The sequence below is a fragment of the Equus quagga genome, chromosome 15, assembly GCF_021613505.1.
Source record: "Equus quagga isolate Etosha38 chromosome 15, UCLA_HA_Equagga_1.0, whole genome shotgun sequence".
Classification (NCBI taxonomy): Eukaryota; Metazoa; Chordata; class Mammalia; order Perissodactyla; family Equidae; genus Equus; species Equus quagga.
This window is the reverse complement of record NC_060281.1, coordinates 72310390-72333350: the sequence shown is the minus strand read 5'-3', so window position 1 is coordinate 72333350 and position 22961 is coordinate 72310390. Positions and strand designations below refer to the sequence as shown.

The window sequence follows — 22961 nt, the reverse complement described above, 5'->3', positions numbered from 1 at the left end:
CCACAAAGAAACAATCAGCCAAATGCAGAGGGTAGGACTTTCTACAGGACAACTGACTTGGAGTCCTCGGCAAGTTGGTGGCATGAAAAAAGTTTGGACAGGGGTATTTTAGAGCAGGACTTCTCAAGCTCAGCACTACTGGCATTTCAGGCTGGGTGATTCTGTGTCTCTCTTTTTTTTTTTTGGTGAGGAAGATTGTTGCTGAGCTAACATCTGTGCCCATCTTCCTCTATTTTGTGTGTGGGACACTGCCACAGCGTGGCTTGATGAGTGGTGTGCAGGTCTGTGCCTGGGATCTGAACCTGCAAACCCCGGGCCTCCAAAGTGGAGCATGCAAACTTAACTGCAACACCACGAGGCCAGCCCCTGGGCTGGGTGATTCTTTGTGGTGGGGGCTGTCCGGTTCTTTGTAGCATGTTAAAGAACCATCTTTGGTCTCTACTCTCTAGACGCCAGAAGCACACTCCCCAACCCAGTTGTGACCACCAAAGTCATCTCCTTTTGGAGACAATGTCCCTTTGGGAGCAAAATAGCCCCTGACTGAGAACCACTGTTGTCATTAAGGAAACTTAGGAGAGCTGACAATGACGTGAACCTTGACTGGCTCCAACTTTAAAAGACACTTGGGCGCCAGCTAGAGAAATATGAATCCGGGCAATGTTAAGGAAATAGGATTAATTTTGTAAGGCATGATGATGGTCTTGTGGAAAACGTTTGATTTTTAGAGAGGCAGACTGAAGTATTTAGGGGTGAAATGTTACAACGTCTGTACCTTACCTTAAAATATTTCAGGGGAAAAAAAGGTGAAACAAATACAGCAAAATGTTAATAATTATTAAATCTAAGTGATAGGTATGTGGGTTTTATTTTTTATTCAGTCAACTTTTCTGTCTTAATAAAAAACTTTTTTAAAAAAAAGGTAAAGTGCTCCCATAGACACGGAAAAGAAATAACTACAAAAAAATATTCCTAAGAGTAAGGGAGTGGATCTGATCAGGGGTTTTCAAAGCATGTTCTAGAAACCATAGGCTTCTGCAGGGCCAAGATCGGGGTAAGGCAAGTGAGGCAGCTAGGGCACAAAATTTAAGGAGGCGCTCACTGCATCAGGCCGACCCTGCATTTCCACAGCCTGGAGTGAGCGTCTCTTTAAATCTTGTGCCTCTGGCTCTTTGCTTGCCACCCCGGCCCTGGGTTCCCCTGTGGACTGCGTCAGGAGCCCCCACACAAGGGAGGGGAGCCCAGGAGCACAGCATTCTTATTCTACTTCTATGTCCTCCACTCACTCTTAGGAAGATATTAGTTATCAGCCATTTGCACTTTAGTGTGAATTTTACTCCAGGACTGTTGGCATGCGACCCATCCTCTGATTGTGGGATAAAGGTCTGACCCACGGGGAGGACTGTCAGGCCTCACTGTGTGGGTGGAGGAGTCTTTAGGGTCATGGGGTATTCTGGGACCCCAAAATAACCTTTAGAGATGGCTACCTAATCTACTAAAAGACACAGCCAGACCTGGTCAGGGAGGGAGGGAAGAGGAGACCAGTTTGCAATGCAAAAAGGGACATTTCTCAGACATGAAAGAGGAGACATTACTATAGACCTTACAGAAATAAAAAAAATTGTAAGGAAACTGTACAACAACAAATTAGGATAACTTAGATGAAAGGGAAGAACTCCTAGAAAGAAACAAACCACTGAAATGACTCAAGAAGAAATGGAAAATCTGAACAGAGCAGAAACGCGAACCTCTACAGATAAGCCATCCTGGAATTGTGCATTTATGCATTCAGTCCGTCCATCAGCAGATGTTTGCTCAGTACCTGCTCTGAGCCTCGCACTGTGCCAGGCATTAGTGACTCTTAACCAAGGGGACCTCCAGGGTTGTTGACATAGTGCTGGTGCCACTCTAAGCCCGGGGGTTCGGATGCAGTGAATCTGCAGGCAGCCCAGGAATCTGCATCCTAACACGCATCCTAGGCATTCTGAGGCGTGGCTGCAAGTCACTGCTCGTGGCTGTTAAAAAGATAGCACCCTGCCCTCGGGCCACTCCCAGGCTACCAGGGGAGGCAGACAGAGATCAGGACCTACCAGTTTCGACCGCGCCTGGTGGTGGGAGTTTTGGGGCTGCTAAGAGCTTTGTGCAGTGAGGCAGTGACAGGCTTCCCTCCACATCCATTCACTCGCCCCCTCTCGGCTCGTGTGGTGGGGGCTGCAGTTTCACACCCAGACTGGGATGTGTTTGCACCTGCCCAGCGTTTCTTCTCCCCTTCTCTTTGCTTTTCCAGGGGAACCGCTTCTCCCCAACAGTCAGCCCACACAGTGTATAGCGCTGCCCTCCCCTGACATGTGGAGGGGGGTGGTCCAAGGGTAGTCACGTGACTCAAGGCCATGTATTCCATTCTTCTGACCACAGTGATTGGTTTGGGGATGGGCACATGACCCAAGCTGGCCCAGTGGGAACCCTCCCTGGGACTGTGATTAAACAATTAGGAAAGAGATGCTCCTTTCCGCTGGCCTTTGTTGACACTGGGGTCTACCCAAGAATGAAGTCATCTCTACCCAGAGGAGAGATGGATAGAGAAAGCATCCTAAAGACATGTTTGGAGCACCTGGATTCAGCTATGCCTGAAGGCCCTACTTTTCCTGAATTTTTCAATTCTATAACTAATACATTCCCCTTTTCTTGCTTAAGCCAGTTTGCAATTTAGAGGATCCTGCCTAACGCCAAAGTCACTGTAAATTTAAGGTGATCAGGAAACACGACTTTTCTCTCTATCAAGTTACGCGTGTCTATGCCTAGTATTTCTTAGAGAGAACATCAACAGTAACCCAAAGGCGTTAGCTCCAACAGAGGCGTGAGTAGACTGCCGTGGGGGAGAGAGTCCTCACTACCTCTGCCTGTGAAGGGTAACCTTTGAGCCGCTTCTTGAAAATAAGCAGAAGTTTTTGAGGCAAGGAACTAAGAATAGGCATCCCCGGAGGGCGGGGGGACAACAGCCTGTGCTAAGGTGCAGGGAGCAAGATGGAGAAAGGCACCGTGGGCAAAAACGGGACAACAAGCGGGTGAACAGAGTGGGTGGAGCAGGGTGGCTGGTGTGTCTAAAGGGCTGCCCGGCCCGGCTGTGCACCCTGAGTTCCCCTTCTCCCAAGTCAACCAGAGGAACGGGGTGAACGCCGCCAACAGCTCCGCAGACAGCTCCTCGCTGAGCAAGGCGGGCAGAGCCGCGAGCAAAGCTGCAGAGAACACCTTACATACGAGATTCAAACGGGTTTCCAAAATGTGGATCTGTTTTTGCAATTTCCGAGGGTTATTGGCCTCCTGCACTTTTGTGAAGATCTGTTTTTGGTTTATAATTTTCTTTTCCATCTGAACAATCTGAAAAAAAAAGAGAGAGAGAGGAAAAAAAACCCCAGCTGTGTTAATATCTGTATAGGTGCAAATTTACAGTTCAGTAACTCAGATGTGCTGAAACAAACACTGGAGTGTTCTTTCTTTTTCTAATAATGGAATTTTAATTTCTTTCTTGGATGCACATTCAATTCAACTTAGTCTTAGGTGGTTTGGGGTAAAATGAGGCAATTTAGAGTTTTTGCTTTCACTTGTGCCTGTAAATTTCATTCACCTGGGAGCATAAATTCAACCTTACTCTAAAGCCTTGGCTTCCAACAGAAATAGCATTGTCCCCCTGGGTGCCCCCTGTGGTCACGTGGAGTATTTTTGGGGTCTGGCAACGATAGGGGCACTTAATGGTTGGGTCACAAGATGCCAGGCTGGGTTTGGATAGGCCAAGGTCGTTGCTGACCCTGGAGAGGGCAGTTCTGGTGGAGGAGACATTGCTTCCATCACTGGGAGCGGTAGTGCAGACAGTGCCCACCCTGGAAAGGGAGACAGGGAATTCAGACAACTCCTTCTAGACACTTCCAGAAGGGGGAGGAGCTGGCAGTAACTCAGAACCACAGGAGTGTTTGTTCTGCTTATGTTTGGTTTTTAGATTTTTTTTTTTGAGATAAAAGAGACAAGAGAAGGACATCTTGTAGAAAGAGAGTGTGAAGATGAGAGCAGTAAGGATGGCCACTGACGGAGCCAGGTCTTCACAGAGGGAGGGGCCAAGGGTGGCCTTGCAGAGGAAGCACCGCGGGCACCTCTTCCCACGAGGCCTGCAGACCGAGCCGAGATGGAAGGACTCAGGGCTGAGGCGCAGGAGGACGCATGGCTGCCACAATCTCCTAAGGCAGGTGGAACAACGCTGAGGACACCTACGTCCAGAGGCCTTCTTGCTAAGTCAGAGCTAAATATCCTAAATGCCATGTGCCGCCCCGGACCGCACCCTGGAACAGTTAATGGGAAAACCGTTTAAATCTGGGAAAAGTCCATTAAATGAACTACCTAAGGGTATTGTATCAATGTTAATGTCTTAGTTTTGACAAACGTCCCACAGCAAAGCAAGATGTTCACGGGGGAAACTGGGTGGAAGATATATGGGAACACTCTACATTATCTTCGCAACATTTTTGTACATTTAAAGTGATTCTAACATCAAAAGATTGTTAAAAATAATTGAAGCATCATGGCAGGGTGAGCTGTTGCCTTGGTCTCTCTCCCCTAAGATACAATGAAAAGGACATCAATTGACCAACAGAGGAGATCCACACAACACAACAGACAGAGAGATCCACTCAGCCATCCATCTGAAGGGGGGGGCGGTGCTGGACCCCTGGGAGGCAGTGGAAGGAGGTGAGCAGATCACCTCTCCCTCCCCAGCGGCAGGGATCTAGGGCACAGGACCTCGCACAGCAGCCTGCGCACGACTCTGAGAGGAGACGGGGGGAAAGGTGGCACTCCACGGGAATGCTTTCACTCTCAAAGCTGCTTCTCAGCCCACAGGAACGCTCCACACTGGTGGCTCAGTCTCCACGCAGGTGCCCCCACCAAGCTGAGCAGCCCGGGCGGCCTGCCAGTGAGTGCAGAGCAGGAGCGCGGGCAGGAAAGGAGGCAGCCCCTGCCCCCATCCCGCCTGGTGCAGCAGCTCGGCCGGTCGGCCAGGGCAGGGGGCCCTGAACCTGCGTGTGTGAGTCAGCGGCAGCCAGACGCAGACAGCCCTATGGTCACAGCTTCCAACAGATGGGCACAGCTGCCAGGGGAGGCAGTGGGCTCAGAAAACACAGCTCCCGCCCCCACAGCAGTAGCAGGTGGAATCTGCAACAAGATACTACCACTATGAAACAGCAAAAGTCCACCCCATCAAATATCAAGAAGAAGTGTGTTAACACTCCAGACCAGAAGGAAAATGACAAGCATCCAGAAACAAATCCTGAAGTCACAGAAATTTACAGGCTAAATAACAGAGAATTCAAAATAGCCATCATATATAAACTCAACAGGTCACGAGAAAACTCAGAAAGACAATTCAGTGAACTCAGGAATAAAATTAATGAGCAGAGGGAATTCTTCACCAAAGAAACTTAAAAAATCACAAACAAACATAAATGCTGGAGATGAAGAACATAATGAATGAGAAAAAAACAATCTAGAATCCTTAAAAAAACAGAGGTGACATCATGGAGGACAGAATAAGTAATTTAGAGGAGAGAAAAACAGAAATGCTTCAGCAATATAGAAATAGGAGAAGAGAGAACTAAGACTAAAAAGAAATGAAAAAATCCTCCAAGAAATATCCAACTCAATTAGGAAGAGCAACATAAGGATTATAGGTATTTCAGGGGAAGAAGAGAGGGAGAAAGGAGCAGAGAGCTTGGTCACAGAAACAGCTGAGAACTTCCCAAACCTGGGGAGAGAACTGCACTTATAAGTACATGAAGACAACAGAACTCCTAACTGCATCAATGCAAAAAGACCTTCTCCGAGGCATATATCAGTAAAACTGGCAAAAGTAAATGACAAAGAAAAAACATTAAGGGCAGCAAGGCAGAAGAAAATAACCTACAAAGGAACCCCCATCAGGCTTTCAGTGGATTTCTCAGCAGAAACCTTACAGGCTAGGAGAGAGTGGAAGGATATATTCAAAATACTGAAAGACAAAAGCCTTCAGCCAAGAATATTCTATCCAGTGAAACTATCCTCCAGATACAATGGAGAAATAAAAGCTTTCCCAGATAAACAAAAGCTGAAGGAGTTCATCACCACAAGACCACCCCCCGCCCCTGACCAAGAAATGCTCAAGAAGGCCCTCACACCTGAAACAAAAAAGAGAAAATGTTTCCAAAGGCGTGAGTAAGGAGATAAATAGACACATTATAACATTAAAGATAAAGGGAAGGAAAGCATCAAAAATAACGATAATCACTTCATTTTAATCACAATGTCACAACACAAAATGGAATAAGTTGTGACAATGATAACTTAGACGGGGAAGAGGAAAGGGATGGAAGCTGCTTAGGCCAGGAAGATAAGAGGCTATCAGAAAAGGGACTATCTCATCTATGAGATCTTCTATTCAAAGTTCACAGTAACCCCTGAACAAAAATCAGACCAGAGAAACAAATGACAAATAAAGAGAAAACTGAGAAAACTGTCATAGAGAGCTACCAAACTGAATTGGCAGTGAGAAATACACAGCATGAGAAACAAGGGAAACATAGAATAAACAGAAAATCAGTGATAAAACGGCAGCATTAGGCCCCCATATATCAATAATCACTCTAAATGTAAATGGATCGAATTCCCCAATCAGAAGACACAGAGCAGCTGGTTGGATTAAAAAACAAGACCCAACAATATGCTGCTTCCAGGAAACACATCTCAGCTCTAAAGACAAACACAGGCTCAGAGTGAAGGGATGGAAGACGATACTCCAAGCTAATGGCAACAAAAGAAAGCAGGTGTTGCCATACTTAATCAGACAAAGCAGAGTTCAAGATAAAAAAGGCAATGAGAGACAAAGAGGGGCAGTATCTAATCATAAAAGGGACATTCCATCAAGAGGACATAACACACAAATATCTATGCATCCAGCACAGGAACACCAAAGCACACAAAGCAACTATTAACAAACCTAAAGGAGACATTAACAGCAACACAACAATAGTAGGGGACCTCAACCCTCCACTTCCATCAATGGATAGGTCATCCAGACAGAAAGTCAACAAGGAAACAGCAGAATTAAACAAAAAAATCGACCAGATGGACTTAATGGACATATATAGAACACTCCATCCAAAAACAGCAGAACACACATTCTTCTCAAGTGCACAGGGAACATTCTCAGGGATAGACCACATGTTGGGAAACAAGGCAAGCCTCAATAAATGTAAGAAGATTGAAATCATATCAAGCATCTTTTCTGACTAGAATACTATGAAACTAGAAATCAACTACAAGAAAGACGCTGGGAAAGTGACAAATATGTGGAGACTAAACAACATGCTACTGAACAACCACTGGATCAATGACAAAATTAAAGGAGAAATCGAAAAATATCTGGAGACAAATGAAAATGAAAATACACCACACCAACTCATACGGGATGCAGCAAAAGTGGTCCTAAGAGGGAAATTCATAGCAATACAGGCCGACCTCAACAAACAAGAAAAATCTCAGATAAGCAATCTTAAACTACACCTAACAGAATTAGAAAAAGAAGAACAAAGCCCAAAGTCAGCAGAAGGAGGGAATAATAAAAATTAAAGCAGAAATAAGTGAAATAGAAACTAAAAAAAAAAACAGTAGAAAGGATCAATGAAACTAAGGACTGGTTCTTTGAGAAGATAAACAAAATTGACAAACCCTTAGCCAGAGTCTCTAAGAAAAAGAGAAGGAAGCCTCAAATAAGTAAAATTAGAAATGTAAGAGGAGAAATTACCACAGATACCACAGAAATACAAACGATTATAAGAGAATATTATGAAAATAGATGCCAACAAACTGGACAACCTAGAAGAAATGGATAAATTCTTAGACTCATAGAACCTCTCAAAACTGAAACAAGAAGAATCTGAATAGACCAATCACAAGTAAAGAGATTGAAACAGTAATCAAAAACCTCCCAAAAAATAAAAGTCCAGGACCAGACAGCTTCTCTGCAGAATTCTACCAAACATTCAAGGAAGATTTAATACCTATCCTTCTCAAAATATTCCAAAAAATTGAAGAAGACGGAACACTTCCTGACTTATTCTATGAGGCCAACATCACCCTGATCCCAAAGCCAGACAAGGACAACACAAGCAAAATTAAATCCCAGTATCAATGATGATCATAGATGCAAAAATCCTCAACAAAATACTAGCAAACTGAATACAGCAATACATTAAAAGGATCACACACCATGATCAAGTGGGATTCATTCCAGGGATGCAGGGATGGTTCAACATCCGTAAATCCATCAACGTGATACACCACATTCACAAAATGAGGAATAAAATCCCCATGATCATCTCAATGGATGCAGAGAAAGCATTTGACAAGATACAGCATCTATTTATGATAAAAACTCTCAATAAAATGGGTGTAGAAGGAAAGTGCCTCAACATAATAAAGGCCATATATGACAAACCCACAGCCAACATCCTACTCACTGGGGAAAAACTGAACACCATCCCTCTGAGAACAGGAACAAGACGAGGATGTCCACTCTCACCACTCTTATTCAACATAATTCTGGAGGTTTGGGCCAGAACAATTAGGCAACAAAAAGACATAAAAGAAATCCAAATTGGCAAGGAAGAAGTGAAATTCTCACTGTTTGCAGATGCCATGATTCTACATATAGAAAACCCTAAAGAATCCATCAGAAAACTATTAGAAATAATCAACAACTACAGCAAAGTTGCAGGGTACAAAACCAACTTACAATAATCAGTTGCATTTTGGGGCTGGCCCGGTGGCACAGTGGTTAAGTTTGTGGGCTCTGCTTTGGCGGCCCAGCGTTCACTGATTTGGATCCCAGGCATGAACCCAGGCACTGCTTATCAAGCCATGCTGTGGCAGGCATCCCACATAGAAGGTAGAGGAAGATTGGCACAGATGTGAGCTCAGGGCCAATCTTCCTCATCAAAAAGAGGAGGATTGGTGGCGGATGTTATCTCAGGCTAATCTTCCTCCAAAAATAAATCAGTTGCACTTCTATACTCTAACAATGAACTAACAGAAAGAGAACTCAAGAATACAAACCAGTTTACAATTGTAACAAAAATAATAAAATATCTAGGAATAAATTTAACCAAGGAGGTGAAAGACCTATACAATGAAAACTATAAGACATTATTGAAAAAAATCTAAGAAGACACAAAGAAGGATATTCCACACACATGGATTGGAAGAATAAACATAGTTAAAATGTCCATATTACCCAAAGTAATCTACAGATTCAGTGCAATCCCAATCAGAATCCCAATGACATTCTTCACGGAAATAGAACAAAGAAACCTAAAATTTATATGGAACAATAAAAGACTTTGAATAGCTAAAGCAATCCTGAGAAAAAGAACAAAGCTGGAGGATCACAATCCCTGACTTCAAAATACACTACAGAGCTATAGCAATCAAAACAGCATGGTACTGGCACAAAAACAGACACCAGATCAACGGAACAGAACTGAAAGCCCAGAAATAAAACCACACATCTACGGACAGCTAATCTTCGACAAAGGAGCCAAGAACATACAATGGAGAAAGGAAAGTCTCTCCAATAAATGGTGTTGGGAAAACTCGACAGCCACGTGTGAAGGAATGAAAGTAGGACCATTATCTTACACCATGCACAAAAACTAACTCGAAATGGATTAAAGACTTGAAGGTAAGACCTGAAACCATAAAACTCCTAGAAGAAAAAATAGGCAGTACACTCTTTGACATTGGTCCTAGCAGCATCTTTTCGAATACCATGTCTACTTAGGCAAGGGAAACAAAAGAAAAAATAAACGAATGGGCCTACATCAAACTAAGCTTCTGCAAGGCAAAGGAAACAGAAAGACAACCCAACAACTGGGAGAAAATAGTTGCGAGTCATATATCCAACAAGGGGTTAATCTCCAAAATATATAAAGAACTCATACAACTCAATGACAAAAAAACAAACAATCTGACAAAAAATGGGCAGAGGACGTGAATAGACATTTTCCAAAGAAGATACACAGATGGCCAACAGGCACATGGAAGGATGCTCAGCATCACTAATTATTAGGGAAATGCAAACCAAAACGACAATGAGATATCACCTTGTGCCTGTTAGAATGACTATAATTAACCAGAAAAGAAATAAGTGTTGGAGAGGATGTAGAGAAAAGGGAACCCTCATACACTGCTGGTGGGAATATAAACTGGTGCAGCCACTACAGAAAACAGTATGGAGATTTCTCAAAAAATTAAAAATAGAAATACCATATGACCCAGCTATCCCACTACTGGGTATTTATCCAAAGAACATGAAATCAGCAATTCAGAGAGACTTATGCCCCCGCTGTGTTCACTGCAGCATTATTCACAATAGTCAAGATGTGGGAGCAACCCAAGTGCCCATCGACTGATGACTAGATAAGGAAGATATGGTACATATCTACAATGGAATACTACTCAGCCATAAAAAAGGACAAAATCGTGCCATTTGCAACAACATGGATGGACCTTGAGGGTATGATGTGAAGTGAAATAAGCCAGACAGAGAAGGACAAACACCAGATGATTTCACTCATATGAGGACATTAAACAAACACATGGACAAAGAGAACAGACTGAGGCCTGGAGGAGGACCAGGGGTTCCAAGCAGAGGGACGGCAGGGCACTCCCGCAGGAGGGAGCGGTGCGTGGGAAGGCCTGGAAGCGAGAGGCAGCGCATGCATCCACGAAGGGCCAGTGTGGGCAGAACACAGAGGAGGAGGGGGCGGGAGGGGCGGGGGGCGGGGCAGGAGGCGCCGAGGCAGCAGGGCCGCAAACCCCACGGGGGGCCTGGCCTTTGTCACAATGACAGGAAATGACTGACGAGTGAGAAGCAGAGGAAAGATGTAAAGAGATTTCCAGATTCACTCAGTTAGCAAATACTCACTGAGGACCTACTGTGTGCTGGGACTGGGATAGGCACCAGGGCTGGAGGGAGGACGAAACAGACGTCGTCCTTGCCCTGGTGGAGGTGAGGGTTAGGGGGACGGCAGATGACACCGGGAGTGAGGCCCATGTCACACTGTGAGAAGTCTACAAAGGAGCTTCATGAAAGAGGATGACGGGGTGCTGGCGTCATCTATTTGCCCCCAACGTCCACTCTCCACCCTGCTCCACCCGCCTGCTCTGCGCCCCAGAAGGCTGACCAGGAGGGAGCCCATGACGGCTCCCTTGCACTGGGGAGCAAAGGGTGAGAACGGGGCGTATTTATTCCCCGAGGCTTGCTCCTTGTCTCCAGGTTCTAGAATGTTCCCCCTGCCCGCTGTGGCTAACCCTACAGTGCTTCAACATCCCTACTTGGTGCTCACACCCTTGTAAATCGTCCCTTCACAAAACTCTTCTCCAAGTGCCCTACTGAGGATGCTATTTGTCCTGGCCAGGAGCCTGGCTCATACAAGGTGGATTTACCTCCCACCAGAGCGAGGGCACGCAAAACGTCTCCCCAAGGAAGCTACATTTAGGTTGAGATCAAAAGGACAAGCAGCTGGAGGAGGGGAGCATGTGCAAAGGCCCTGAGGTGAGAAAAGGCGTGGCATAGGTGGAAAACAGTCTTCTGCAGCTGGGGTGAGAAGAGTTAAGGAGGGAATGACATGGGATGAGGCCAGGGGGTAGGCAGGGGCTGGATCACGCAGAGCCTTTCAAGCCATAGTAAGGGACACTGTTATCAATGCTGTCCAGGACGTGTCTCTAGGTCTTTGCCTTCTGGACTCATGCAAGGGCCGTACTTCCCGGACCCTCCTGTGGGTGGATAGAGTTACTACTTGAACATGGCTATGGGTATTTGGGGTATTCACGGGTTTGGTGGACTACTTTGAGCCAATGAATCATGAGCAGAAGGGACCCACGTCATCGGAGCATTCAATGGCCAGTGCGGGACCCTCCAGAACTCTCCTTTCCTCCGCCGTAACACCTGGCAATGTTCAAGACGGTGGCTATCCCGTCAGCCCGGCCCCGGGATGGGATCCTAGAGCTTCTAGCCAATCCGCTAGCGACGTGAAGCACGCACGAGGGAGAAGCCTTATTGTCTCAAATCCCTGAGCTGGGGGGATGTCTGTCATGGCAGCGTGCCCTCACACCTCCTGACTGACGCACTGAGGACGTGGGACGTATTCTAAGTGCACTGGGGAGGCACTGGGACCACAGTGGACGGGGACAGAGCTGGGAGTCTCGGGGCCACGGTGGCAGAGAGAGAGGGCACCGTCACGCGGTGGGTGCGGGGGTGTCGGTCTGGCCAAGGCACCAGGGTCCCGCCCCCAGCCCTCTCCTGCCCCGGCCTGGCTGCGCGTCCGAGAGGGCCCGCACCTTCTCGTCCAGCTCGGCCAGCAGCGCCTTCATGGACTTGATGAGGGCCTCGTAGTCCTCCTTGGTTTGCAGCAGGAAGCGCAGCTCTGTGTAGTTCTTCTCGTTCAGATTCAAGTTCCTCGAGGACTTGACGAGACTCAGAAGCAGCGTGATCTCATCCTGCTCGTCCTGCAGGGTCTTGATTTCCTTGCTGTTGGGAAAGCAGCTCAAGATTAACCCCAACGCCCTGGGTTTGCCTCGATCGCACGCTCCAGGCCCCCCCCTCCGTCCTGGAAGGCGACGCGGAGAGGTGCTTCCGGCCCGAGCAAGGGGAACGGCCTGCCACAGGTCTCCATCTGGGTCCAGGACCCAGGCCGCCCGGCCTGCCTTCTCTAAGAGGGAACCGTCCGCAGCTGGGCCTGTCAAACCCACTCCCGAGCCCCAGCTCTCTCCGCCCGTGGCTCCCTGGTGTCTGTCTGATTTTGCAGACTTTCTTTCCAGCCAATTATCTCTGCTAATGAGAGGCAAACCCATCAGGCAGGATTTTTCAATTTTGCGTCAACACAGAGATGCACGGTAACCTCTAACCTCCACCAGCTTCTCTCCTCGAGGTGCTAATGATTTATTAAATCGGCTGACATCTCTCCTCCTTGCTCTCCCTCTGTCTACTCTGGAGAAGAGACGGGGGTGGAAGAGGGGCGCAGGCAAACAGGGATTCCAAAAAGAGAAAGGAAGGCTCGGAACTGAACAACGGGAAACGGCCCATAGGCTGGGTTTCTGGCAAAATCTGGGCACCTTACACCCGCTGCTCAGTGCCGTTTGTGGACCAGCTGCCTCATCATCCTTCGAAAACTTGGGGAAATGCAGGTGCTCAGGCCCCAACCCGGGACCTATGGAATCAGAATCTGCTTTGTAACAAGACCCTCAAGTCACTCGTATGCACATTAAGGTTTGGAAGCACCACTCTAGAACAGCAAAGAATGTTCTAGAACAGGGGTCTGCAAACCCTTTTCTATAAAGGGCCAAAACGTAAATATCTTAGACTTTGCCGGCCAGACGGTCTCTGTTGCAACCGCTCGTCAAAGCAGCCACAGGCAAGGCATAGATGAATAGGCCTGGCCGTCTTCCAATAAATTCTTATTGATGAAAACAGGCCGCCAGCCGGAGCAGGCCGTGGGCCACGGTTTGCCGAGCCGTGTTCTGAAGCAGCTCTGTCCAACAGAATGTTCTGCAGTGACGGAAATGTCCTCCGTCTGCGCTATCCCATAGCGTCCACCAGGCACGTGTGACTATGGAGCACCTGAAATGCGGCTAGCGCACCTAAAGAATGGAATTTTTTACTTTCCTTATTTTAATTAATTGCGACTACAAACGGCCCTGTGTGGCTAGGGGCCACCGGAGTGCACACCCAGTTTTAGAGCAGCTGGTCTTCTCAACCTGGCAGCTGGGCTCTCCCCTCTCAAGCCCCGCCTGGGAGGGGGTCTTTGCTAAGGGGGAGAGAAAAAAGACAGAACACAACAGCCCACCAGAATTAGGCTCGCAGGGGGGTCGTAGAAGCAAGAGGAAGGTTCCTCCGTCTTGGAGGCAGGGCTGGGACTGCTAGGAGGGGTGAGGCGCCCAAAACGTGAAGGAGCTCTCCATTCTCAGGGTGCTCTAGTGCAGGGGCAGCCCTGGGAGAAAGCACCTCCTCAAACACTGCGCCCCGGGCACCTCACCCGCCTCCCCCCAGTACTGGCCCCATTCAGAGCTGCTTCACTCTGAAGAACTTTCAAAAATCGCCACGCTTCCACCCCCCTGCCCTCCAGCTCCATCACAGTGAAACCAGAGCAAGTGGACTGGGGTAGAGCAGAGTAGGGTGCAGAAGGGTGAGGAAGATTCAAGAAAAGCTGTCAGAGACACATCAGGAAGGAGGCATTTCCTGATGCCCACCACGGGTGAATCAGGGTCGCCAGGCACAGGTGTGCAGGTTGTGGACTGCACAGCCCTAGGGAGCACCATCTGCTTGAAAAAACGTCATTGATTTGTTGATTCTTTACAGTTTTCTGGGAGACACTTTGTCGTCTTCTGATAAAATCCCCACGTCGTGACAATGTTTCCAACAGATGGCAGTAGAGGGTCTTGAGAAAGAGCGCCTTTCCCTAACTCACGTGAAGATCCCATATGGACTAGCGGTGGCTCTGAGTGAGCGAGATCCATGGAAAATCTAAAGAATTCCTTTTCCCTATCCTCTGAACGTCACGCATCATCTAACAGGAAAACCATCTTTCTAATGAGGGGTAGTTTCTGCCGGTATAAACATGTGGACGTAGCTAAGGAAGTACGTTCCCCTGGGGGAATCCTGTTCAATGTTTGTTTATTCAACCCGGGGACACCTTTCTGCCGCCCAAAGAAACCAGACGCACCAGAATTTCCAGGGCAACCCAACTTCCAATATCCTATTTTGCAGATCCCATAGGACACATAAGCTTGGAAACATTTGGGGTCTCCAGGCGGGGAGACTTGCTCTCCTCTGGGAAGTCCCCAGCCCACTGCCAGAAGCACGGGGACAACACGACGGCCACTTTCCGTACTGGGGCCCAAACCCCGGCCACAGCTGGATGGACCAGGAGAAGATAGCAGACCCAAGAGGAGCCAGCGAGAGTCTCCGCTCCTGGGCCTTGGGATGAGAGCAAGCCCCCACCCACTGCAGCTGTCCCACGTGGGCCCCCAGACCGCGCTCGGAGGAGGGTCCCGGCCCGGAGGCCCCGCCCCCCAGAAGGCAGGACCCTGACGGCCAACCCCGAGCGCCCGGCCCGGGGGAGCCCCGCTCACTGCTGGTCGGAGATCCTGAGCTGCGCGCGGAAGTTGAAGGACTTGCGGCTGCCCACCATCTTGCGGAACTGCTGCCGGAGCTTGCGCAGCTCCGCCTCGGCCAGCTGCTCCCGGGCCTTCTCCGAGGGCTCCTGGGGGGTCTCGGAGCCTTTCCTTTTGAACTTCTTCGACTGCGGGAGACAGGGGCAGGAGCAACGCTTTAGGGAACCAGAGAAGGCCCCATGTCAGCCCGAGGGCGGAGGGCAGCGGGGGTGTCTGGGGCGGGGCTGGAGGTGGAAGACCACTCTTGGGTGATGTCAGTGCTCATCTGTTACATGGCAAACCCGCCCAAAGTTGCCAGCGTGAAGAGGAGCCTGGTCCTCATTGTTGCATGCGGAAGAGGCGGCCTTGCTGTGTGACCTTGGGCGAGTCACTTAACATCTCTGAGCCTCCGGTCTCTCATCTATAAAATGGGGTGTGCCTACCTTTGTTGTCAGCGTTAGATGAGCTAATATGGGGACAGTGACCAGCACAGTGCCTGACCCACAGTAAGCGCTGGGGGACACGGGAGCTGTTACCTACCAGCGGCATCCTGAAGGAATTGTGCTCCTCCTCTGCTCAGACACCGTCGTACCAGAGAGTCAAAGCCAGTGAGTGCTCCCTTCTCTCTCGGTCACGTCCTGTCCACAGGGGCCAAGGGAAGAGGCCTGTGAGCAGGGGCACCGTCTCTGTCCGGCCCCACAGTCCCTGCTCGCACAGCTCGGCCCAGGAGGGGGACACACAGATGGCTGCCCGGGTGTGAGAAGACGCTGCTTTTTTTTTTTAAAGCAGCGTTTGCCTGAAACCTGTTCCCCTCACGATTTATTATTAGGAGCCGGGCAGATGGTTCCGGCGTGTCGGTCACCCTCTGCTCCCTTTGTTCCCACAGAAGAGGAGACAGGTGGCTTCAGGGCAGGGCGTTCCCCTGATGGGGCTCCAGCTGTGCCCGGCCCCCTTTGGGGCAGGGGCCGCTGGTACTGAGGCTGTGCTCTGTGTCACAGCGTGAGCCTCGTCCGGCCCTGGGCCTGCAGAGGAGGGGACGACGTGCTCACCCTACAAGCCCTACAGGGCTGGGGGGTCCGACGCCGGGACCCAGGGGCTGGCTCCCTAAGGAGGAAATCCCAGCTCTGCCGCCCGCCCAGGGGTCCTGCGGGGCCGTGCTTGAAAGCATTGGTTGTGTCGATCGTCAGCTCTCAGCAAAAATGCCTCCTTGGCCACTTATTAACTTCGCACAGGTCAATTCAGTCCTCTGGCCTTGGTTTCCTCACCCAGAAAACGGGAGACATTCTAGAGGCCGCCCTGCAGGCGGCTGAGCCTGGCACGTGGCAGGTGCTGCGTCAGCCGTGGCTGGTGCCATACGGGGTGTTGTAGCGTGAAGTGGGTGTTGTGGGGTGCAGTGGGTGTGGACAAGGCCCGAGGGGTCCACCTTCCTCTGCCTCTTGGAAGATGCCGGGCTTTTCCCGGCCACCCCGCCCCACTCCCTCCTGGTCACCTTTTGCCCCCCTGGGGCTGACCCCGCCCGCCAGCTTCAGGATTGGAACAGATGCCTCTGGATGGGCCGATCAGAGTGCCACATCCCTGTCTAATCTGCATAATCCAGCCCCCTGGCCTGGGGGATCAGTCCAGGGATGGGGCCATGACCCTGCTGTCCATGCAGTGTGAACAGGGGCACTGAAGCTTGCACACTCGGGAAGAGAAAGACTGTTTCCTGCTGCATCTGAACCTGGGTGAAGGAGGTCGGGAGTGGCTGGCAGCTGCTGCCACTGCAGGAGCCTGAGAATAAAGCCAACGTGGAGGAGAGAAGACAAAACGGAGAGAGATTGAAGCTTGGGGACATCTGAACCCCTGGATACAGCTGAGCCTGAAGGTACCTCTGGGTCATGTCCAATTACATGAATCAACATATTCTCCTCAGGTAGTCTGAGATGAGTTTTCTATCACTTGCAACCAAATGAGTTCTCAAGCCTGAAGTACTTAGATTCATTTAATGCACAAACAAAGCACCTACTCTGTGCTAAACATCGGAGAGAATTCAGTGATAAGTCAGGCTTCAAGGTGCTATAAATCTTGCCTGGGGTAAAATAGTGGAAAAGGCTCCACAGAGGAAGTGACTTTTCATTTTGGTTTTGAAGGATTAATAGGAGTTCACCAAGCAGAGAAGAAAAGGGGGGAAGGAATTCTGGGTAAAGAGAACTGTCTGGGCAAAGGGTGAGAGGGCAGTGAGTAACAGGAGTGTTCCGAGAATGATGTGGTCTCGTGTAGGTGGCAGCACCCACTAGGAAGTGACTGGCAAAGAGGTCTGGAGAAGCCCAGATGTTCCTGAGAAGCAAGGAGGTAATGAGGTCAGCCTGTAAGGGGTCAGTTAATTGCCCCTCCCTGTAGCGTGCTGTCTGGGTGGCTGCCTGGCCAGGACTGACACGTCCCCACTCCTCCTGAACCCAGGCGGGGCCGTGTGGCGAATTCTCACCAACCCGGTGTGAGCAGAGGGGAGGGGTGGCACTTGCAGGCCACGGCTTTTAGGAAGTGGATGTGACATTCCCATCCTCTCTTCCCCACCTGACATCTGCTGGTGGTGGAGCCACAGATCAACCTACAAAAGAATCACCTGCCGACCACGGGCATCCTCATGGAACTGTCACAAGAGGAGCAACTGATTTCGGTCGTGTTAAGCCAAGGGCGTGTGGGGATATAGTTGTCACAGCCACTACCATGACTCTAAGAATACCCCGACTTCTTCCTTCCTAACAGGGCTCTGATCTGGTCCCTCCTCACTGTGCCCAGTCCCAGAGGATGAATCGTGATTGGTTCCCACTTCCCTTTGTCAATGATTGGTCTAAGGATGGGTGTGTGACCCAGATCTGACCAATAAGACACAAAGAGAAGTCTATTCCCATGCCTTTGTGAAAAAAGAGTTTGTTCATGTTCCCCTTTTTTGCTTTTGGGAATTATTGTGAAGCATGATGGCTGGTGCGATGGCAGCCATCCTGTGTCTATGAGGAGAAATAGCACTGTCACGCTGAGGAGAGCAAAGAAGAAAGATGGGAGAAAATTTAGGTCCTTATTGACACTATTTCCCACTGCTCCCTCCTTGGAACTGCCTACCTCTGGGTTTCATGTTAAGTGAAATAATAAGTATTAGTATTGCTTAAGGGACTCTTATCAAGCATTTTGTTCACTGCAGCCTAAAGCATTCCTATTTTACATAATCCACTACCTTGCAAATGATTCTCAAGCTGCTGTGATAGGACAACAGTGGCTTACAACATAGGATGCCATTGTCCTCTCTGAGCCTCAGTCTCCTCATCTGGAGAACGGCCTACCCACCCCGCCCTCAGCATAGAATAACGTATGGGAAGCTGTTCCCCAGTGCCCAGCACACGACAGGGGTGTGACCGTGCGGCATGCTCGTTGACTGGATTTCCAGGGGTCAGTCTCTCCTGCCCTGGAATTAGCCGTGCTGCTGCGTGTTTTCCCCCAGGATCTGGGGCTCCATCAGCTCCTGCCCTTTTCCCTTTCGCTGATAGACACTCCCACGCACAGAGCCAGGCCCCGGGGACAGCGGCTTCTCTCCAGCTTCCAGACGCCAACACAGGCCTTTCCCCTCTGCGCCCTCTGGGCTGGGTCCTCTGTTCCCTGGGAACAGAGTCACCCGCGTTCTCACAGCTGGGCCTCCAGAGAGCCCACAGGCACCCTGACCCCTGGCACATCCCTCAGGGGTCTCCAACGCCAGGCCCGCAGGGCAGATGCAACCTGCCTTCCGTTCTGTTTAGCAGGCAGAAGTTTAACATGGGCCGGGCTGCAGGCTCCACTCCTCCCTACTGCCCAACCCTCCTCCCCCCAGTTTCCACGTTTCCAGTCACTGCCCGGAGCCAGCAGGAATGTGAGTTTGCGTTTTGGGGGAGGAACCTCAAAGCTGCCCACTTGTGGGGAGCAGTGTGCGCCATGGGAAAGGCTGCGAAATGCAGAGGCCCAGGTCAGGGGGCATCGCCGCAGCGCCTCTGGCCCCCGGCCTCCGTCTGTCCCCGCAGCATCTGCGGCCTGGGCGCCGCCAAGCTCTCAGCAAACCCTCAGTCCTCAGTGAGCGCGGAGACCGTCTTCACGGCGATGGGAGCCAGCGGGTGGGGGTGGGGGCCGCCCCTCCGGCCGCCGCGCTCTAACCAGCTGCCTCTGAAGGCCAGGCCCGACCCCCGGCGGGCTCTGCAGGGCCCCTGGCACCGGCAGCTACTGGATCCTAAATGCCAGGTCTGCAAGAGGAGGCGGCGGGCAAAACGGAGCCAGGGCGCAGAAACACCCACCAATTTTTAAAAAAACCCTTGGGATCATTATGGGGAAAATGGAAGTCCGTCGGGCTTCCCCGGAGTCCCCTGCCACCCGGTTTATTTCTGTGCGTAAAGCAGGGGGCCGCGGTGTTTTCGGGTCTGGAAGGGCGGCCCCCGCGCCTGCGCCCTTCCCGCCGGGGCCGCGCGGCGAGACTCACCCGGACCGCGTGTCCCACGGCGACCGCAGGGCCCCTCGCTGCGCCAGCCCAGCCCGCGCCCGGCGCCCCCGACCCTGGAACGGGCGCCTTTGTGACCCGCACAGACGGGCGTTCTCGCCTGGAAGGACGGGGGCGCAGGGCCCCCAGGTGGGGACCAGAGCAGCCGGCCGGCGGGGCGCCTTTGGGGGCGGGGACGCGGCGCGCTCCTCGGGGGTCCCGTGCCGGCTGGCCGGACCCTCGCGACGCCCAGTGGCCGCTCGAGTCCGTGGACGCCGCCCGCCCTTCGGGGGCTGGTCCCCTCTCGCCTGCGACCGCATCCTCTTCCTCCCGCTCACACACGCGCGCTTTCGGCCACCCTGCGGGGCGCAGACCTGGCGGCTCCAACTCGGGGGGACCCAATGCTTCCTGCTCTGCGAGGAAAGAGAAATAATTTAAGCGGCAAGTCACCCTGTGGGGCAATTTGCCCATCGTTTTTCTTGCGGAGCACCCACCCCCACTCCGTGAGCAAGACGCGGGGGACCCCAGTCTGACCCAGGCCGCCTGTGACTCCTGGCGTGAGCGTTTTTCACCGGCCTCACCGAGCTGGGGTGCTTAAAGATAACTATCTTTTCATGCAAATGGCCCTGAAACACAAGCCGACTGCTTCCTCTGGGGGTAAACTCAGGAAGCAGCCACACTGCCCATGGGAAAGGATGGGTGGGGGGAGTATTGGTTTTCTGGGCTAATTTTGATTCTCTGTGATTTCTCCCTCATCTCCTGGCCCCTTGAGTGAACTATAGTTCAGCCACACTAAAATCTTCATTCTCTTATCCCTAAACTCTTGGGACAAGATGTATTTTAAACTTAACCATATTTTTGGTTTCAGAAAGGTACACAGGGAAGCATGCTGCCTCTGGTGTTGCTGGCAGCCATCTTGTGACCATGAGGGAAGTTAGTGTGACAGTATGTTATATATGGGGTTTGGGCAACATATCAAAATCAAATTCCTTAACATTTCCGCAAGGAAACATTTGAATATAGCATTAATGCCAAGTAAGATAAATAAAGATTATGAGCAGCTTTGTGTCGGGCCTCGAGGATTCGTACAAAGTATTTTGCAGCAAGTGTTACCATCCTCATTTTACAGATGAGGAAACTGAGGCTTGGAGAAACAGTGACTTGTGCAGTAAGTGGGGGAGCCAGGATTTGAACCCACAGCTGTCTGGCTCCAGAGCCCCAGGCTTTACCACAACCCTGCGTGAATCCGTAGCTCTGAGCCTGAACAGACCTTCTGGAAACCGATAGCTGCCATCTCTCTGGGATTGCAAGGCCCCCCTTGGCCCGCAGCGCCATACATAGCCCAGTGACTCACACATTTCAAGTGTCAACGACTGAAAATGCTGAAGTTCAAGTAGGTTCAGGATTTGTTAAAAATAGGCTCTCCTCGGATGAATTTACTCTCTCTGCCTCCATGGGCACAGAGCTCAGCAGCCCCCGTGCAGAGAAGAACAAGGCTTTCTAAATCGGAACACGCCAAAATCGATTCTGCTGAAGGACCCACGGCTCCATCAGCAGGGCTTGCCGCAGAGCGAGATGCCAGCTTGCCAAAGCGAGGAGCCAGCGGTGAGAAATGTTGGCAACAGCAGAGGCTGCAGAACGGAGGAGGAAATCAGAATCGAGCTGCGGAGAGGCTGGGCGAAGGCATCTGGCCGCAGACCAGGAAGTGGACTGTCCAGGTGACTCTTTGACTAGAAGAATCAGAAACCCACTGGAAATAACTCAAAATGATTTTTTTTTTTTTTTTTTTTTTTGCCTCTCCAACATCTGTTCCCCCTTCCTCCTTCCTAGCAAATCTCAGTTTGTTCAGGTCACCATCCCTCCACTCCCTATGTGCCCAGGAGACATTGACTTTCACACACATCTCCAGGACAGATGACTCTTAGCCGTTCACTGCCATCCCATCCTTCTTGCCAGTGGTTGGACCGGGAACCTAAGTTTAAGCCAATCTGTGCACAGCATTCTACTGGAGACCGCCACTGGTCCAGGAATAGGCACATAACTGACAGTGGCCTAATCAGACAGAAAGGAAGGACTTACAGTCCAGCGTTGGAGGGGAGGTGCTTTTTCTAGCTCCATGAATGGGAATAAGGAAGCATTTGCCCCTGTTGTTACTGGCAGCCCTCTTGTAACCATGAGGGAAGCCAGTGCGAGATGAAAGACAACACATTATGGAGGAAAGAGCCTGGAGAGAATTGCAGAACAATGTAGCTGGAACTCTGATCACACCATGCCTGAAATCCACCTTGGCTCTGTGCTTCTAGTTAAAGGAATTAATACATTTTCTTATTGTTTCAGCCAATCTGGATTGTGATGTCTATTCCTTGCAGCCAAAAGCGTGCTAACTTACGTGAATACTAGGGTTGCTGCATGTAAGCTGGAGACAGACCCCCATGAGGAGCAAGAACCAAGAACTATAGAAAGCTGTCAGAAACCAAAGCAGCTCCCTCTCTGGAGCCACCTGCTCTGTCAATTCGGCCTCTTATTTTTAAAGATGATTTTCTCTGCTCTCCGGGCTTCCCCTCATCTTGCTGCTTAGGAGTTCCCATTCCGGAGTTCTAAAAAAATCACTGGCCCAATCTCAACTTCCCAGGAAAGAGAATCCAGTTCGTTCAGTCTGGATTTGATGTCCTCCAGTGGCCCAATCATGTGGGCCAGGGGGCCGTGACCAGGTGGCACAGTAGCCCCTCCACAGGGACTGTGAAAACCGTTCTCGTGAAAGGGGCACAGGTGGGGAGGGCCCGGTGGTGTAACGGAGAAAACGATGGACACGGTGTGAAGATATCCAGGTTCTGGTCCTGGCTCTCCCACTGATTTGTTGTGTGCTCTTAGAAAATCAGTTGACCTCTCTGAGCCTTAATTTCTTCAGACTGCTAGGGCCAAATTGAGTACTTTAAAGCTGAAAAGTTGTGAAATATTTCACCCCACCTATGGCATTCCGAATAAAAACAGTACTAATCCATAAAATAAGAGTCAAGCAGTCAGACAGGATTCTGACTTCTGCCATAATGCTTTTTTTAATGAAATAAATTATTTTAGGAAAAAATACTTTGGGGTGTCCCCACTTCGCTGGGGCCCTTGGTCCTGGCTGCGTTTGTCTTTGGGGGACTCAGCAAAAGGGGGTGCCCTGCTCCATCCCCTGCAGCCCTGGGGAGAGGCCCGGTCTCCACGCTGGTGGCTGTGGTGTCGCCCAGCATTCCCTCCTGCTGTGGCTGATGGATGAGAA

General features: G+C 50.4%; 1 protein-coding gene across 1 annotated transcript in view; it reads right to left on the bottom strand.

The window, feature by feature from the left end:
* CCDC63 (coiled-coil domain containing 63) overlaps positions 1 to 15774 on the bottom strand; it is a 30083-nt gene extending 14309 nt beyond the window's left edge. Inside the window, exons 1-4 of the mRNA XM_046641018.1 lie at positions 15766 to 15774; positions 15205 to 15401; positions 12415 to 12604; positions 3256 to 3375 (exon numbers count right to left, since the gene is read on the bottom strand). Of these exons, the coding sequence (XP_046496974.1) occupies positions 3256 to 3375; positions 12415 to 12604; positions 15205 to 15401; positions 15766 to 15774 (516 nt within the window). The remainder of the gene's footprint in view (positions 1 to 3255; positions 3376 to 12414; positions 12605 to 15204; positions 15402 to 15765) is intronic.
* Positions 15775 to 22961: the final 7187 nt, after the last annotated feature.